Source organism: Leopardus geoffroyi, chromosome E2, assembly GCF_018350155.1.
Source record: "Leopardus geoffroyi isolate Oge1 chromosome E2, O.geoffroyi_Oge1_pat1.0, whole genome shotgun sequence".
NCBI classification, from domain to species: Eukaryota; Metazoa; Chordata; class Mammalia; order Carnivora; family Felidae; genus Leopardus; species Leopardus geoffroyi.
This window is the reverse complement of record NC_059335.1, coordinates 12,823,426-12,842,329: the sequence shown is the minus strand read 5'-3', so window position 1 is coordinate 12,842,329 and position 18,904 is coordinate 12,823,426. Positions and strand designations below refer to the sequence as shown.

The window sequence follows — 18,904 nt, the reverse complement described above, 5'->3', positions numbered from 1 at the left end:
CCGGTAGGGGTATAGGAAGACCCCACATCGCTTCTGTGTCACTCCTGCCAAAGACGCTTAACCAGGCTCTGGTTGTGGGAAGATACCAGGTGAACACACATTCGTGGACACCCAACCCCCAAACTGGCCTGTAATGTTGTTCACGAGAGTCATGAAGGTCAAGGAAAGAATGCAGAATGTTTCCAGACTAAAGGAAGAAACAGACCAGGACAAGGGAGGAGGGGCGCCTGGGTGGCTCAGTTGGTTGAGCATCATGGAACCTGCTTGGGATTCTCTCTCTCCCTCTCTCCCTGACCCCCCTCCATGGTCTCTCGGTCTCTCTCTCTCTCTCTCTCTCTCTCTCAAAATAAACTTAAAAAAAATTTTTTTTAAGAGAGTCACGACAGGCAAATGGAAATACAAGAGTCTAGATCAGAATCTTTGCCACGGAAGCCATTATTGGGATAGCCAGCAAAAACTGGAGTATAAGAAGTGGAAAAAACTGGAGTATAAAAATTGAGTGGCAGTAATTTAATGATGCTAATACTTTTCATTTTTGAGGCTCTAGTTTGGTTATACAGGAGAAGGTCCGGGTTCGTAGGAAACGCACATTGAACAACCTATCCAGGGGTGATGGGGGCATAACACCGGCAACTCACTCTTGGACAGTTTAGGAAAGAACATTTCTTTGTACCACACAATTGCAACTTTTCTGTAATTTTGAGATCTCGCCACTGAAAAAAAATATTACAGCAGTGCTTTTAAAACTTGTTTGAGCACACTGGGAGTCAGAAATAGATCCGACATCAAGACTACTGTGAAACACAGTTGCAACACTGAAATAAAAATGTTACAAAATGAAACATATCCTTGCTTCGAAAGATAATATCAAATATGGGTTGTTGTTGTTTTTTTTATAAATTATTAACATAACACAGGAAAATAATTCCAAGAGAAACCAGTGAAGAAACAAACCCCCAAAACACTGGTGGAGACTAAGTTGACTTCATGACCTACAATTTTTGTCCAGTCTTTTTGCAAGGACATTATAATAAGGACATACACGTATATAGGTTGCTTCAGGCCCCGGGCACTGTTGTAAGTACTTTGTCGCTACTGCTTACTGCTCGGGACTGTCTTGCTCCCAACTTAATGAAACTAAGGCTGCAGAAAGGTTATGTAACTTGCCCAAACTCACATTACTAGGAAAAGGTGGGGTTGGCTTAGAATTTTAGCCTGACTTCACAATACCTTGCAGAAGGGACGTCATCCCCCACTTGACAGACTGGGTAACTGAGTTTCGGAGCAACTAAATGGCCAGCCCAGAGCCATGCTGATTTTGAAAAGCATAGACTAGTCCCCAGGAACAGTCTGGCAGAGTCAGGGAGACAGGATGTCCATGTTAAATCCCAGCTCAGGAACCTCTATTTGTTCATCGAACCCAATTATGAGAAGAGAGTATGTCAGTTTCACAAATACCCAGGAGGTCAGTCTAGAGCTTTGCCATCCAATACAGTAGCCACTAGCCATATGTGGCTATGTAATTCTAATTAGTTAAAATTAAAACTTTCAATTAAAATTAAAATTTAAATTAAAAAAATGTTTATTTATTTTTGAGAGAGACAGAACATGAACGGGAGAGGGGCAGGGAGGGAGACACAGAATCGGAAGCAGGCCCCAGGCTCTGAGCTGTCAGCACAGAGCTCAAACTCACGAACGGTGAGATCAGGACCTGAGTCAAAGTTGGACACTTAACTGACTGAGCCACCCAGGCGCCCTGCTTTTCTTTTTAAAGATTTTATTTATTTTTTTTTTTTTAATTTTTTTTTTCAACGTTTATTTATTTTTTTTGGGACAGAGACGGAGCATGAACGGGGGAGGGGCAGACAGAGAGGGAGACACAGAATCGGAAACAGGCTCCAGGCTCTGAGCCATCAGCCCAGAGCCTGACGCGGCGCTCGAACTCACGGACCGCGAGATCGTGACCTGGCTGAAGTCGGACGCTTAACCGACTGCGCCACCCAGGCGCCCCAAGATTTTATTTTATTTTTTAAAGTAATCTCTATACGGGGCGCCTGGGTGACTCAGTCGGTTGAGCGTCCGACTTCGGCTCAGGTCATGATCGCACAGCTCGTGAGTTCGAGCCCCGCGTCGGGCTCTGTGCTGACAGCTCAGAGCCTAGAGTCCGCTTCGGATTCTGTGTCTCCCTCTCTCTCTGCCCCAACCCACTCGCATTCTGTCTCTGTCTCTCTCAAAAATACATAAACATCAAAAAAAATTAAAGTAATCTCTATACCCAGGGCACCTGGGTGACTCAATCGGTTAAGCAACCCACTCTTGATTTGGGCTCAGGGCATACTCCCTGGGTCATGGGATCGAGCCCCGTGTTGAGCTCCCCGCTGGGCATGGAGCCTGCTTGGGATTCTCTCTCCCTCTGCCACTCTTCTCCACTCCTGCTCTCTCTCTCTTAAATAAAAACACTTTTTTTTTTTTTTTAAGTAATCTCTACACCTAACGTGGGGCTCAAACTCACCACCCCGAGGTCAAGAGTTGCACACTCCACTGACTGAGCCAGCCAGGTGCCTCTCACTGCTTTTCAACATGCGCTCACAGCCACTGGGCTGCACATCACAGACTCCAGGACATCTCTGTCACCACAGGAAGTTCTATTAGGGTGGAATCTAGAAATTACTTTTCTTGTCTTTTTTTTTTTAGAGATTACTTTTCAAGGGCTCAACAATGATTCTTTCTAAAGGGGGGCAGGGGGATGGAGTATTCCAGATTAATTAAATGACAAATTTGATGAAATGACAAATGCAAGAGCACATTCTATCAGGCTGGGGGGTTAACAACCACATTCCATCGTGTTTGCACTGAGGTAACACTGTCAGATTTTTCACATAAACGAGTTAAGTCAGGGGACAATGCCCACTGGCTCACAAACCCCCAGTGGGTTTCAAACCATGGTCATGACACCTGATGGTACCTATGAACGCTCACTTTGTAGATTTCTTTCCTTTTTTTTTAATGTTTCTTTATTTTGGGGGGGGGAGGGGCAGAGAGAGAGGGGGACAGAGGATCTGAAGCGGGCTCCGTGCTGACAGCAGAGACCCGATTCGGGGCTCGGACCCATGACACCATGAGATCATGACCTGAGCCGAAGTCGGACGCTTGACCGACTGAGCCACTCAGGCGCACCTCCCCCCCCCCCCACACTCCTGGGAGATTTCTAATCCATTGCACTGAAACCCCGGATCTTGCTCTGGCATTTGACATTCTGTGTCACACAAGGTACCTATTGCCTTGAAGAACTCCAAGTGGAGAAAACAGAAACAGAGTTTCAGCAGCGACCGATAACTAATCGCTCTTTCCAGCCAGGGCTGTTTAACAGACCTAATCGTCATTCTCGCGCTACCCCTAGGAAGCACGCGTGATCACGGCCGTTTTACAGATATGACAGGTGGCTCGCAGAAGTGAAGTCACTGCCCAAATTCACACAGGTAATAAACAGAGAATATGAGCTTGGATCCGTCCCACCTCAAACTCCACATCCTGCTTCTTCCCATGAATAGATTTACCTAATCTAAAGCAAACCCAGGAGAGACACGGCTTCCGCCACAAAAGCAATTCTGACTCAGCCCACGGGAAGGCTGGGAAAGTTCAGTCCAGACCATTGGCACAGAACACACTTGGAGCCCCCCGGGGGGGGGGGGCTCAGCCGGTTAAGCGTCCAACTTCGGCTCAGGTCATGACCTCGCGGTCTGTAAGTTCGAGCCCCACATCAGGCTCTGTGCTGACGGCTCAGAGCCTGGAGCCTGCTTCGGATTCTGTGTCTCCCTCTCTCTCTGCTCCTCCCCTGCTCTCTCTCTCTCTCTCAAAAATAAATACACATTTACAAAAGAAAGGATTACAGCGTGCCAACGACTGAATTCATGCTAATGATAGGTCAGAGGTAGGGTGGAAACTAGGAAAGAGTAACAGGCATATGAGGGCAGATGGAAGGTTTAAAAATAGAGTGAAGAGTGAGGGGAGGAAATGTCCAGCTGGTTAGATTTCCCCCCAGTCTGGTGCTGCCATATTCTCTAACCGACGCTCACTGCCATTACCACTGTCACGTGGGTTGAAATCACAGGTTTTTTCCACTGGAGTGCAGTGTGCTAATAATGAGAATTTTGATATCTGTGCCATCCATACGGCGGGGCTCGAACTCACAATCCACGAGATCATGACCTGAGCTGAAGTCGGACGCTTAACTGACTGAGCCACCCAGGCACCCCTAATTATGATTCTATTTTATTTTATTGGAGAGAGAGAGTGCACGTGAGAGTTGGGGACAGGGGCAGAGGGAGAGAGAGAAAGAATCTCAAGCACATTCCGGGTTCAGTGTGGAACCTGAAGCGGGACTTGACCTCACGACCCTATGCTCATGACCTGAGCCAAAATCAAGAGTCAGACACCCCATTTGTGTCCCGCAATGTCGAACATATCTGGGGGGCACCCTCTGGGGTCAGATTCCCTGGGTCCAAATCCCCGCTCAGGAAAACCTTCAGGAAGTGACTTAATCTTGTTTGCACCTCAGTGTTTGCATCTATAAAATGGAGCATCAATGGGGCGCCTGGGTGGCGCAGTCGGTTAAGCGTCCGACTTCAGCCAGGTCACGATCTCGCGGTCCGTGAGTTCGAGCCCCGCGTCAGGCTCTGGGCTGATGGCTCAGAGCCTGGAGCCTGCTTCCGATTCTGTGTCTCCCTCTCTCTCTGCCCCTCCCCCGTTCATGCTCTGTCTCTCTCTGTACCAAAAATAAATTAAAAAAAAAAAAAAAAAAAAAAAACAACGTTGAAAAAATAAATAAATAAAATGGAGCATCATTAAGTGGGCCTGAAAAAAATGTTAGAAGTTACTGAATCTGAGTGAAGCGCAAAGGAATGTGCATTGCATGATCTTTCCAACTGGTCTGGGTGAGATTTTTTTTTTATAATAAAAGTTGGAAAACCAATGCTAGCTCTAATCTACAAGACCGCGCAGGGCATTCAGTGGTGCCTATAAAATGCTTACCTCAGTGCCCGGCACATAGAAACAATGGATGCCTTAAGGAGCAAGCATTTACCTGGCAAACATCTACTTTCTGTAATGTTCCAGAGGCATAAAGATAAAAGAAATAATAGGGGCGCCTGGGTGGCTCAGTCGGTTGAGCGTCTGACTTCGGCTCAGGTCATGATCTCTCAGTTTGTGGGTTCGAGCCCCGCGTCAGGCTCTGCGCTGACAGCTCGGAGCCTGGAGCCTGCTTTCGATTCTGTGTCTCCCTCTCTCTCTGCCCCTCCCCTGCTCGTGCTGTCTCTCTCTGTCTCTCAAAAGTAAATACACATTAAAAAAAAATGTTTTTAAAGAAATAATAACACGTAGCCAGCACCTTCTAGATGCCAAGTACTGTCCTAGCTGTTTATATATATGAACTTATTTTAATCCTCACGACTCTCTGAGGCAGGTACATTATTATAATTTGCCTTAGTGGGGTACTATCGTTCCCTCTTAATTTTTTTAATTTTTAAGTGTTTGACATAATTTCAGACTTAGAGGAAAAACTATAACAATGCAACAAAGAATTTCCACCTACCCTTCAACCACATTACCCTGAGTTAGCATTTTACCACATTTATTTTATCACTTTCACTATCTCTGTACAAATATTTTTTTTCCTGAACAGCCTGACAGTAAGTGGTAGACATGTTGCCCCTTGACCTCTAAATACAGGTTGATGCGGATTTCCTAAAAACAAGGACATTCCTCCTACACAAGCATAGTGTATCTATCTAAATCAGGCAATTAACACGGAACACAAATGATCTAATTTGTGGACTTCCTTGAGATTCTTTTCGGTTGCTTAAATAATGTCTCTTGTAGCAAAAGAAAATCCTGACTCATACACGCACTCTGTTGTCAGGCCTCTTTATCCCCCTTGCATGTACAACAGGGCCTCTGTCATTCTTTGTTTCCTGCCAGGGATGTTTTGGAGGAGCAGAGGTCAGCCACTTTGTCAAACGTTCCTCAGTTTGGGCTCGTCTGATGCCTCCACACGGTTAGATTCAGGCTGGGCACGTTTTGCCCAATAGCACAGAAGTGAGGCCTGTCCTTTCTCGGGTATCGTATCAGGAGGTCCAAGCTGTGTGTCCGTCCCATTATTAGTGATGTTAACTCTGATCATTTGGTTAAAGTGGTCCTTCTGGGGTTTCGTTTCTTTTCTTTTCTTTTTTTTAATTTTTAGACAGAGCACTTGAGCTGAGGAGAGGGGCAGAGGGAGAGAGGGAGAGACAGAGAGAAAGAGAGAGAGAGGGAATCTTTTTTTTTTTTTTAATGTTTATTTTTAAGAGAGGGGAGGGGAGGGGCAGAGAGAGAGGGAGACTCAGAATCCGAAGCAGGCCCCAGGCTCTGAGCTGTCAGCACACAGCCCGACGTGGGGCTCGAACCCACAAACCACGAGCTCACAACCTGAGCCGAAGTTGGACGCTTAACCAACTGAGCCACCCAGGCACCCCAAGAGAGAGAATCTTAAGCAGGTTCTATATCAACGTGGAGCCCAACGCGGGGCTTGATCCCATGACCCTGGATCATGACCAGAGCCAAAATCAAGAGTTGGACGCTCAGCCGACAGAGCCACCGGGAACCCCCCAACCCTTTTTTTACAGATTTTATCTTTAAGTAATCTCTACATGCAGCACAGGGCTCGAACTCACAACCCTGAGATCAAGAGTCGCACTGCTCCTCAACTGAGCTGGCCAGGTGCCCTCGGGGATTTTCTTTTTATGTCAATATTCCCTCCTGTGAGGGAGATCTCACAGGGAGATCATTTGTGACCATGTAAACATCCTGTTACTTCTCCAACATAAACCCACTAAGGTCAGCATCGATCGGTTGTTTTTTTTTCTTTTTAAAAAAAATTTTTTTTAACATTTATTTATTTTTGAGACAGAGAGAGAGCATGAACAGGGGAGGGTCAGAGAAAGAGGGAGACACAGAATCTGAAACAGCCTCCAGGCTCTGAGCTGTCGGCACCGAGCCCGAGGTGGGGCTCGAACCCATGGACCGCGAGATCATGACCTGAGCCAAGTTGGACACTTAACCAGCTGAGCCACCCAGGTGCCCCTCTGGCAGTTTCTTAATAGCTGAACATACCCACATCCTCTAATGTAGCAGGTCTACTCCTAAGAAGTTATGCATGAAGAATGACAGCTTCTGTCTATAAAAGCAAGTGTACAAGAATATTCCTAGCAGCTTTATTCATAACAGCCCCAAACTGGAAACGGCACAGGTATCCATCAATAGAAGAATAAACAAACCATGATATACATCACGTTGAGGAAGTGAAGCCTTACACTTATATACAAAGTTCCAAAGCTTTCGATATTGAGCACTTGAAATGTGGCTAGTGTGAACTGAAACGTAATAGAAGCATAAAATGCACACGGGATTCCAGAGGCTTAGTATAAAAAACCCCACAAAATATCTCATTAATAATGGTTTTATATTGATTAACTTTGTAAGTGATAATGTTCATATATACGAGGTTGAATGAATTACTAAAATTGACCACATCTTTTTCCTTCTTTAATGTGGATACTAGAAAAATGTTTAATTACATGTATTTTTTTAATGTTTATTTTACTTTTGAGAGAGAGAAAGAGAGCAAGCAGGGGAGGAGCAGAGAGAAAGTGAGACAGAGGATCTGAAGCAGGCTCTTCGCTAACAGCAGACAGCCCGATGCGGGGCTCGAACTCACAAACGGTGAGATCATGAACTGAGCCGAAGTCGGATGCTTAACTCCCCAGATTACATGTAGCTTATGTGTGTCTTGCAATGTATTTCTGTGGGGCAATGCTTGATCTAAAATGTATAAATAAGACAAAAGCAGAACCTTAAAAATTGTTCACATCTTACTGAAGCACTGTCTCACAGAACCACTCAAGGATTATCTGGTTAATGTAGCTTTGTATTTATTTACTTAATTTTTTTGAATGTTTATTTATTTTTGTAGGAGAGAGAGACAGAGCGTGAGTAGGGGAGGAGCAGAGAGAGGGAGACACAGAATCCGAAGCAGGCTCCAGGCTCTGAGCCGTCAGCACAGAGCCCGATGCGAAGCTCGAACTCACAAACCATGACATCATGACCTGAGCTGAAGTCGGACACTCAACCGACTGAGCCACCCAGGCGCCCCTGGATGTCCTATTTATTGTTGATTGGGGCCCAGACTCTGTAAAGTTTAGATTTAACTCTGCAAATGATTTTTGCTAATGATAAGGAGATTGATACACTGCAAACTATTTTTCTCGGTAAGCCACAAATGATTTTGGATGTAAATGATTTCTGCCCAACAAAAGTGCACCTGACTGCGTTAAACAGGGAAGGAGGACTTTATTGGGGGGGCGGGGGAGGGGGAGGGTACTGCAGGAGGGAAAAGAAGCCAGCGCTCAGTCTGAACTCAACTGAAACGAAGAGAAGGTGGGTTTTTAAGAGCTGGAGTTAAGGGGGGATCTTAGATCATCTGTGTTTGCTAACTGGCTTTCCCCAAAGGAAAAGGAAACGTGCTTGTGTCTCTGTGACAGGAGGCAGTTTTACAACTGGGAAAAAGGTGCCCACAGAAGCTAGGCTCTCACCCCCTTAGGGAAACTGGGAGACAGGGGGGCAATCTCCTTAGATGTTTACATTCCAAAGAGATGGTTCCCAGGTCCCCTGAGACCGACATTTCCTGGATTGTAAAACTGGCAAGCGGTTTTTAAAGATATTTACATATCTCCCAAAGGGACGGAGCAAGAATTTATAATGACAAGTTTTCTAAAGTCAATGCTCTAAGAAAAGCGAGGTCTGGGACCCCTGTGGTTAGGCCATCTGGATTCGGGAAGGGCCTGGGTGAGAGGGAGGTCAGCGGTTTAAAAACAGAGAGAAGTAGGGGTGCCTGGGTGGCTCAGTTGGTCGAGCATCCAACTTCGGCTCAGGTCATGATCTCACGGTCCGTGAGTTCGAGCCCCGCATCGGGCTCTGTGCTGACAGCTCGGAGCCTGGAGGCTGCTTCAGATTCTGTGTCTTCCTCTCTCTGACCCTCCCCCATTCATGCTCTGTCTCTCTCTGTCTCAAAAATAGTAAACATTAAAAAAAAAACTTTTAAATAAAATAAAAACAGAGGGAAGACTATCTAAAGTTTAGTCAAGCTGAGGGAAAAGCCACAGCTATCTTGGTCACGCTCAGTAAAGCCAAACCACGCCTCTTGGGTTCAAATCTGGGTTCCAGTGACTTTTAGCTGGGTGACCTGGGGCAAGTGTCTCAACCTCTCTGGGTCTCGTCTCTTCATCTTGTAAAATGCAGATGATTAATACTTACCTCGCAGAATGGTTGTACAAATTAAGTGTGTTAATACAAGTATAGCACTTAACACAGTACCGGATACATGGATGGTCTGCTGTGGTGCTAAATCACTTTACCAATTGTGAGCTTTGGTCTCCCCAGCCATCCCTTCTGAGAACGTAAATGGAAAATAAGGCTGTGGACGCAAACATCCTTGGTACAGGCCGGGCACGTGGTAAGACTTTTTAAAAAATTGGGGCGCCTGCGTGGCTCCGTCGGAGCGTCCGATTTCGGCTCAGGTCAGGTCAGGATCTCACGGTTTATGGGTTCGAGCCCCGCATCGGGCTCTGTGCGGTCAGCTCGGAGCCTGGAGCCTGCTTCGGATTCTGGGTCTCCCTCTCTCCCTGTCCCTCCCCCGCTCATGCTCTTGTCTCTCAAAAATAAATAAAATAATCGTTAAAAATCTTTTACAAACGTAAATGATTAACATTCCATAACTAGTTATTATTGCTGTTGCTCGTGCTCTTATTAATTTTCTATTTTGTCCCCGTAATCATTATTTACTATTGTTTTGTCATACTACTACTCCCCATTAATAGTGATGTCGGAAATACCACTATTGCTATCTCGCTCCTGCCCACATCTGGTCCCCCTTCCATCAAGCAGTTGCAAAGCCTGCCGGGGCCTCAGGCTCAAGCCAGGCTTTTCCTCCCTGGGGCCCCTACACCTTCATCTGATTGGAGGAGAAGGAGGTGGAGCTTAGACGAACACAGACTGACAGCGGCACCCGTGAGACCTCTGGACAGGTGCGATGCAGTGGCTAAGCCCACCACACAATCCTTGGGAAACCAAACAGATGACAAGGTGGGTGGGGCCTGGCAATGGGGGACAACCCATTAAGCAGAGTTCCCCTCTGAGCCCAAACCTTGCTCAAAGCCCCAGGCACCCTCGCCACTGCCTAATGCTTTCACCTGGCATCCCCTTCACCAGTGGTGGGATCGCCCACAAGCTGGCTAGACCCCAGGAGAGCACAGGAGTTCCAACCCCAACCTCCCCGCTGGGCTGTGGCTCCAGGTCTCAGCTTCTCTGCGAACGGTCTTGACACTCCCGCCCTAGCTCGGCTAAGAGGCGACACTAAGAGGTCAGTGTGAGAAATGAGTCCTTCGAAACGCTTATACAAAGGAATTAAACTTTTATTGAGACCTTCATGTGCCAGAAACTGACCACATGGAGGCCTGAGGCGCGGTCCCTGCCCTTGAGGAGCTCACAGTCTAATAAGGAAGTCAGATGCTGAACCGATTCCCACAGAGAGGGGACGAGGAGCAGGGACACCAGCCAGCAGAGGAGGGAACCATTATCCTGCTCCGCACCCCCCCCCCCAAATTCCGGACTGGCTATAAGAAGGTGAATAGAAAGCTTATCAGTGTTCCTCCCATCTTCCCTGTGACAGCCCTGACTTTTCTCTGCCCAGAGACACCATGAGGAGACCAGGGAGAGACAAAGAAGAGGGAGATACACCTGTTGCCTTCCAGAAGCTACAACACCCTGGCAGGATATATATACAACGGTAAATTTATTTCCCAAAGCCGCAAACCAGTGCAGCAGAAGCTGGGGATAGTGGGGGGTGGGGGGGGGGGGGGAGATTGGAAGAAGAGGGGCTGGGCCAGCCCAGTCCAGTGAGGAGAAAGGGAAGTCATGGGAAGAGAGGTGGTACCCAGGGCTGGGGAATAAGGCAAGACGGAAGTTTCTAGATGGCAAAATTCATGGTAGGGTGCCAGCAGCCAAGGCCAACACTAGAGCTGCCAACCCAGCCGAGGAAGTTGAAGAGCCTTTATTATGGGCCCCCCCTCCTGTAGGGTGCTGTCCCATATTCCTGCGGTCCTGGTGGCCAGCGGCACCTCCAGCCAAGCTAGATTCCTCTTTCTGAGAGGTCTCAGGATGTACTTCCCGTGGGGAAGTCTGGCTGGCCGTGGTGGGTTTAGTGGCAGAGACAAGAGTGGTTGGGGCTGGAGTAGAGGTTGTGACAGAGGTGGTTGGGGCCTGAGTGGTGGGCTTAGGAGGGGGCAGCAGGACAAGGGGTGGGATCCGAGGGGAGAAAAAGGTCTTGTTGTGGAGGTCCGAGTTACAGCGGGACCCCTGGCAGCAGGAGCCACTGAGTGTGAACCCTGGGCCTGTCACCGCATCCCGCGTGCAGAACTCATCCTGGACACAACCCCGCACAGGCAAGGATACAGTCACATTAGCTGCAGGAGGGAGACACAGGGAGGTCGGTGGTTGGAGGGTTGCAGAGCCAGAAGGAAACTTAAAGGCAAGACCAGGGCAAGAACCCCCAAAACAGGGGACAGGGGGCTCTACATCCATTAATCCAAAAAGCGCCACTTTGAGAAACACTGTCCCACTGTCTTTGGCACTTGGTGGACCACGTTGTCCATTTTGGAGAGGAAAGGTGTGTAGGACGAACTACAAGTCCCACAATGCCTTGGAAGAAAGTCTGGAGAGTTTGGACAGAGATACACCTCTCATGAGGCCAAACAGCAAAACAAACATCCCTCTCATCGTATTTCCCATCTCCCTCTCTCCTGCACCTGCCAAAATTTAGTCTTAAGAATCAGAACTACATCTCCCATAATACACCTGGCAGAAGAGGCGTTTGAAGGACGTCTCCCAGGGTTCCCTGAGACAGAGGCCAAGAGGTGGCCTCTCTCCTAGGTGGCTGGGTGGGGACCCTGACCCCTTGAGTTTTGAGGAGTCACAACTAGACTCCCTGGATTCTAGAAGCTTGGAGGCTTCCATTTCCCAAAGCACGTCGTCCCACTCTGCACCAGGCAGACCTCTATGGAAATGTATTTCCCAAAAAAACCTCTAGGACAAAAGCAACCGTAGCCGCACGCTACGTTGGGGATAGGCCTGCATTTCTCACGACGCTCTAGGGTGAGACGAGAACTTTGGCCTACAATTTTCCAGAATGCGTTGGAGATGGGTCCCTCTGGGTAAAGGGACTACCCACCGCCCATGAGGCCAGAGAGGCCACTACAAATCCTGTAGGCCCCCTCCTCCCGGCTCGCTCACCTGCCGTCAAGGTGACGTTACCGTCGAAACAGCCCTTGTAGACGCGCTCACTGGCGTTGTAGCAGCTCACGACAGGTGGAGCCGTGCCCCGGCACGCCTCGTGGCTCAGCCCCACGCAGCTGTAACACTCGGCACCGTTGGACGGGTACGCACTCTCATTGCCTGCGAGGGGAGCGCGACGGAAGGAAGGGGTCGAGAAGGTTCAGGCAGCACAGCTTCGCCCAAAGTCCCTCCAGCCTAGTACACCGAGCTCAGCCTCTAGCCCGGCCCCAGCGCCTGGCCCAGCGCTTAGCGTCCCCGCTACGTTGCCTACAGCGACGAGGCCCCGCCTGCCGCCGCGTGGCCCCGCCCCCGGCCCGTGCGGAGTTCTCCCGCCTCCGGCTGGGGATCACCCCAGTGGCTCAGCCGCGGTGTGGCTCCGCCCCCGGGCCTAGGGCCCGCCTCCACCGACCTGCGGGGTTGAGCGCTCGCGACGTGAGGTTGAGTTTGGCGTTGCAGCGGTCCTGGGCGCATTGCTGCAGCTGTATAAAGGCCAGAAGCCCGTGAAGATCCAGTCCGCGGTCATTCTTGCCCGGGAGTCCGGATCCGCAGCCCCGCACTGCCACCGAGAACTGCCCGTGGACTGCGGAGAGGAAGGGGCGGGGTGAGCGGAAGCGGGGGGGCGGGGCCTCGAGTGGACTCCTCCTCCTCCCCCTCCCCCCGCCACGGCCAGACGGTAGCCAGGCCAGAGTCGAAGGGCAGGGGCCTCAGAAAGCCGATCGCCGGGGGGAGGACGACAGACGGAGGGGCAGAACCTCAAAGAGCTGAGTCCGAGGGAACAGACAGGCTGACAGACTCTGGACAAAATCGAGGAGGAGGGCCAAGAGTGGAGCTAGGACGGGGCTCGGCGGCAGAGGGGCGGAACCGCAGAAAGCATCCTATAAAGGAACTGGGAGACTGACAGAATGGGCACCGGGTCAGACCGAGATGGGGTCTCCGGGAACTGTAGCCTCAGAGAAGGGCGGGCTTCCCCCGGGGGTGGGCCAGCGGGGCGGAGCCTCAGTCTAGGGAACCTAGGAGGAGAGCCCTAGAAAGGTCTGCATCACCGCGGGCCTACCTGGATAGAGGATTCTGGCAGGGACAGAGTGGGTAGGGAGGTCTCAGGGGTGGAGCAGAAATGGATAGGGTGTGCCCTCGAAGGGGACCAAGTCCCCGATCCCGGATCTCCCAGTTCACCCCAGTCTGTTACTCGGCAGCCCCTCACCCGTCTAAGCCCTAACGGTAGTGGTGTTAAAGGGCTCCAGCCGGGATGAAAGGGAGTCCTGGAGGGCGTTGAATGGGTGCGGACAAATTCAAAAGAAGGGGCGGGGCAAAAGGAGGCGGGGCCTGGCTGGAGGAGCTTCGAAGGGGTACGAATGGACCCGAGGGCCCCACTCACTGGTCTCCACCGCCCCCACGGCCTCTGTGCAGACGTCCACGCCCGGCGCGCACTTCACGGTCTTGGTCTTCTGCGGAGAGCACCCGTCATCTGCTTTCTGCACGCAGCTGTAGCACTCCAGGGCCCGCGCTCCTGGGGGCGCAGGGCCGAGCAGAGCTAAGCGATTCCTACTGAAGCCTCGTCCCCGAAAGGAGGAATAGTCCTTCCCACGCCCTCTGTCCCCGGGACGTGACAATGCTATTGCCCACCTTTTCCGGGACAGGAGTAAAAATCTCGCCACAAATCTGGTGCCGCTGTCCTTCCAGCCGCCTATGCCTACAGTGGGAGCATCCTCCCCACAGCCCCTTCTGCCCAAGATGGGGGGATCCTTGCTATGGATGGGAGGGACACCTTCCCCCCCCCCCCCCGCCCCGTTCTCCGCTCAGAATGGGAGAACTTTTCCCGCAGTCCAGTTAGCTCAGTGAGGGATCCTTTCCCACTGCTCCTTCGGACCAGGGCGGGGGATCCTTCCCTCAGTCCCCTCTGGCCAGATTGGGGGACCTCTCTCACAGCCCCCCTGACCCGGACAGACGATCTTTCCCACAGGCCCCCTCTGCTCAGAATGGGAGATCGTCCCCACAGATCTCCCTGTAGGAGAGACCTCCTTCCTACAGCCCCTACTCGACCTCCTCCATCCCCTCCCGCAGCAGACCCACCTTCTCCAAGCAGCAGCGACAACAGCAGCAGCCAGCCCGTGGTCCAGATCACTGTCTGGGCGCCTGCTTTCCTGGCAGGGTCCATGGCTTAGGTCCTGCTCCCTCGGCGTCCCCCCTGGGTGTGCCGCCTCCCAACCTGGGCCCTCTTACCTGAGCCCGGGATGAGTAACCTCCCCCCAGGCAACCCTGGCCTTGCCCAACCGGGCTAAATCAGCGTCCGCTGTGGGGCGGAGCACCCGCCCCTGGGTGCGTCACCCAGCAGCTGCCAAGGAGGGAAAGGGTGGGAGTCAAGGTTCCCCGACAGCTCCCCGGAGAAAGTCTGTGTGTTTGGGGGGCAGAGGGGAAAGTATGGAGGCTCAGAATGGGGAAAGGGTCTACTCAACACGGGGCCCTTGCTATATTGAATGAGTACCTACCCTGTGCCAGCTTTGATCGGGACTACTGTTGGAGGTTAAGACAGAATCGGTGCCTGCCCTCACAGAGCTCACTGTCTGATTGGGGGGGGGGGGGACAGATATTAATTAAGTAATCACACAAATTGTTGTATACAACTGGAACAATGAAGGAAGAACTAACTGTAGGTAGCTCCAAGGAGGTATGGAGTCCGGAAGTGGGGGCTGGTTGGTCAGTGAAGCTTCCCTGAGGATGTCATTCAAGTTGTGCTCTCGAAGACCCCGGGGGGCAGAGCAGATTACAAAGCAGAGGGGGGCAGTGCAAAGACCTAGGGGTAGGAGTAGCCCGGACCATTGTGTGCCTGGAGCTCAGGAAACAAAGAGGAGGAAGGTGGAAATTGAGGCTGACGAGCCAGGCAGGGGCTAGACGGATCAGGACATTACAGGCCCAGCAAAGAGATTTGAATTAATTCTGAGAAAGGTGGATGAGCTTTGAGAGGGTCTAAATCGGCGGCAGGGAAGGACCCAATCAGACTTGCTTTTTAATATGATCAAAATCTGGGAATTCATGCGAATATCCACAAAGAAGAGAGCAGAAAAAGAATGAGTGGTTCACTCACCCCATGGAATATTACACAGCAGTGAGACCAAGCCAACTATTGGCATCTGCAGCCGCGTGGATGAATCTCAAAAACTTCATGTGGAGCTCAAGAAACCTTATGCAGGGGCACCTGGCTGGCTCAGTGGGTGCAGCATGCAACTCTTGATCTTGGGGTTGTGAGTTCCAGCCCCATGTTGGGTGTAGAGAATACTAAAAAAAAAAAAAAAAAAAAATTATAAAGAAGAAGAAGAAGACTTACCCAAATAAAACATACAGTGAACTCCATTTACATGAGGTTCTAGAACAGGGGTTACCTTGTCCCAAAGGGGCAATAATGATGAGCCCCCACTATCACACAGGCAATAGTTACATGTGTGTACAATTATGTGAAGAATTATCCAGCTATAGAGGTGCCTTGGTGGCTCAGTCGGTTAAGCATCCTACTATTGATTTTGGCTGAGGTCATGATCTCACAGTTCGTGAGTTCGAGCCCCTTGGCGGGGCTGACAATGCAGATAGGGATTCTCTCTCTCTCTCTCTCTCTCTCTTTCTCTCTCTCTCTCTCTCTCTCTGCCCCTCCCCTGATCGCGCTCTCTTTCTCTCAAAATAAATAAATAAAAAAAAAAGAATTACCCAGCTGTATACTTACATATTTCACTAAGTGTACATTATTAAAAAAGGAAGTAGGGGGTGGGGAGAAAGAAGAAATGTCACTGTGGCCTCTGTGTAAAGCAGGACAAGATTCTGGAAGGAGAGAGAAATGCAGGAGACCAGTGAAGATGCTGGACAGTCTTCCAGGTAAGGAAGAAAAGCATCCCCGGACAGCAGGGAGCTGGCCAGGCACCCACAGCGAGGCCATGGTGTTCTGTTACACCCTAACACAGACGGGGCCACACTGTGACCTGGGGGAGCGAGACACTCAAGACCGCTGCATTACCGTGTCTGAATTCAGAAACAAACAAGAACATTGTGCAAACCACAAAATGACTAAGCGTCCCCATATCCAGGCCAATATAAGTGACTGCTATGTTATGGTATATTATACGGTTATGTTATAGTATTTATATAGATTATGTATTATTTATATTATATACTATATTACATCATTCTATAAGTTACATCTCTCACCTTCCTTTGTTTCTCCCGGCTCAGATGATTTATCTCTGCCGGGAAAACGAGCGGCTGTGTTCATAAAAATATTACCTGTTCCCCAGACCCTGTTCAGCACCCCCATTCCCAATAATGACTAGCGCCTCAGTCATATAGGTGGGGTCACTTGGGATCATGCTGAGGCTCACAGAGAGAAAGTGAATGACTACTTCTGAAGTCATCCAGCATGGGCTCCTGCCTCTCAGCCTTGAAATCCCAGCCCCACTTATGGTTTGCTGTGTGACCCTGAGAAAGTGTCTTCACCTCTCTGAGGCTCTGAGATCTCTGTTTTATAATAAAGGAAGGAGTGTCTTTCATGGCGGAATGAGGCAGAGGGCAAAGTATCAACTCTGGCAACAGACAACCTGAAAAGTGAATTCTGCCTGCGCCATCCACTTGCTGCGTAGCCTTGAGCAACTGAGACTCCCTCTCTGACCTTCGGCTGCTTCCTTTGCCAAAAGGGTCTGAAAACCCCTATCTCCTGAGACATAGAATGAGGCAGGGTAATAATACTGTAACTATTGTGCGTTCAGGAGCAGGAGGCCCTGTAGGCCCCAGCCGCGTGGGAGAGTTTCAGGGAGGAACCCCAGCTGGCCGGACCAGAAGAACTAGCATCTTGGGAGGGAGTGGTACCCAAGGGTGGGGAGCTTCCTCTTGCTCAGGCCTGCCTGGATCCCGGGTGCTGACCCCCCACCTGGCCCAAGACCAGAGAGCTGAGGGAGGTGTGAATGTGGGGCCTCCACTTACTCTTCCCTGCTCCTGTTCACGGAGGTCACTGCAAAGCGATTTAGAATCTGGTTCCCCAGAGAGGTGGACGCGGGGGTCAACGTGGAGGCAGCTCTCCGGCCGTGGAGGTCATGCCTGGGCCTCAGACAACCCTGGGGCCCAATTTACTATGTTTTCCTGTCCCCTGGGCCAAGGCAGGCTCGGAGGCCAGTGGTATTCCCAGCCTGTCTCAGACCCACTGCCTCTGGGACACACAATTTGGGAAGGGGTGGGGTCAAGGGGCAGGGCTGGCTACCTAATTTGTGAGGCTTGGTGCAAAATGTAAATAGGGGGACCGCGTTCAAAAGGCAGGAAAGAATGCCATGAAAGGTACTAAAACAGAATTGCATTTTTCCTTTCTTCTGCCATCGTTCTCCACCCCTCCTGGTGTTCAATGTCATGTTCCCAAAGACAAACATCTTGGGCGCTTGAGAGCCCAGACCTTCACAGGTACCTACAGACCCTGTCCCGCAACCAGAGCGATTGGATTGCTGGGCTCCCCTTCTAGTGTGCAGCTGCCCGCTGCCATGCCGCACCCTGAGATGCCATGAGGCACAAGTGCATGGCCCTGATTGTCCCAGGTGCACCCAGGCCCTGCGGAAGCTGGAGGGTGGCAATGATCACAGAGCAGGGGCAGGGAGGGTAGGGCAGACAGAACCTGTCCCAGGGAGGCAGGAGGTGGCAGGAGGTGGAACCTTGTGTGAGCCAAGGTTCCAATCCCTCCAACTCCATGCATGATATCCCTTCCTACCTTACCCACAAAACACAAATTCAGAAAGAAAATTAAGGGGGCGCCTGGGTGGTTCAGTTGGTTGAGTGTCTGACTCTTGATTTTAGTTTAGGTCATGACCCCAGAGTTGTAAGATCGAGTTCTGCGTCGGGATCTATGTTCATCGCTCGGTGTAGAGCCTGCTTTGGATCCTCTCTCTCCCTCTGTCCCTCTCCCCCACTCATGTGCTCTCTCTCTCTCTCTCCAAAATAAACACACACACACACACACACACACACACACAGAGAGAGAGAGAGAGAGAGAGAGAGAGAATTAACAATTCCTGCTCTTGTGAGCATTCAGTTTGTAGAGGGGCTGGGAATGGATTGATCCAAGAATCCAGATGTCTCGCACCCGGAGGGAGGTGAAGGCCAAGGAACACCGGGGATCCCTGAGGGCCTGAGGATTGGGGTGTTTGCATTCCCAGGACTCAGGAGCGCCACATCTGGATCCTCAAAAAATCCTGCAATGGGACACCTAGGTCCTGGGGAAATGGGGACCAGAGGGACTGAGTACCTACTTCCAGAGAGGTCTTCCCAGTGGGTGAAGACCTGTCTCTACACTCTGGTGAGTGGTCCGCGCCAAAGTGAGTGATCCCAGGGGACTGTGGATCAAGGAGGGCTTCCTGAAGGAGGAGCACCTTGAGGAAGACCTAAAGAACGAAGAGCCCTTTGGCTGCCTGTTCTCCACTGTCCCTCAGTCCTCAGCAGCTCTTTCTCGTCAGTTTATTCAGCTAGC

The 18,904-nt window shown here is 50.6% G+C and overlaps 1 protein-coding gene across 1 annotated transcript; it reads right to left on the bottom strand.

The window, feature by feature from the left end:
- Positions 1-10,484: 10,484 nt before the first annotated feature.
- On the bottom strand, positions 10,485-14,648 carry LYPD3 (LY6/PLAUR domain containing 3). The gene is made up of 5 exons (XM_045442127.1): positions 14,491-14,648; positions 13,796-13,927; positions 12,830-13,000; positions 12,379-12,540; positions 10,485-11,552 (listed from the first exon to the last, which is right to left on the bottom strand). The coding sequence occupies exons 1-5, from the start codon at positions 14,573-14,575 to the stop codon at positions 11,071-11,073; spliced, it is 1,032 nt and encodes a 343-aa protein (XP_045298083.1). The 5' UTR covers positions 14,576-14,648; the 3' UTR covers positions 10,485-11,070.
- Between the last annotated feature and the right edge of the window lie 4,256 nt (positions 14,649-18,904).

What these genes read in the sequence shown, in the direction of transcription:
- LYPD3 (XM_045442127.1), bottom strand. Translation starts at nt 14,575, where the DNA reads ATGGACCCTGCCAGGAAAGCAGGCGCCCAGACAGTGATCTGGACCACG. An exon ending in GTCGCTGCTGCTTGGAGAAG is followed by an intron (nt 13,928 to 14,490) that starts GTGGGTCTGCTG and finishes CTGCGCCCCCAG; the next exon opens with GAGCGCGGGCCCTGGAGTGC. An exon ending in TAACGTCACCTTGACGGCAG is followed by an intron (nt 11,553 to 12,378) that starts GTGAGCGAGCCG and finishes TCCCTCCTGCAG; the next exon opens with CTAATGTGACTGTATCCTTG.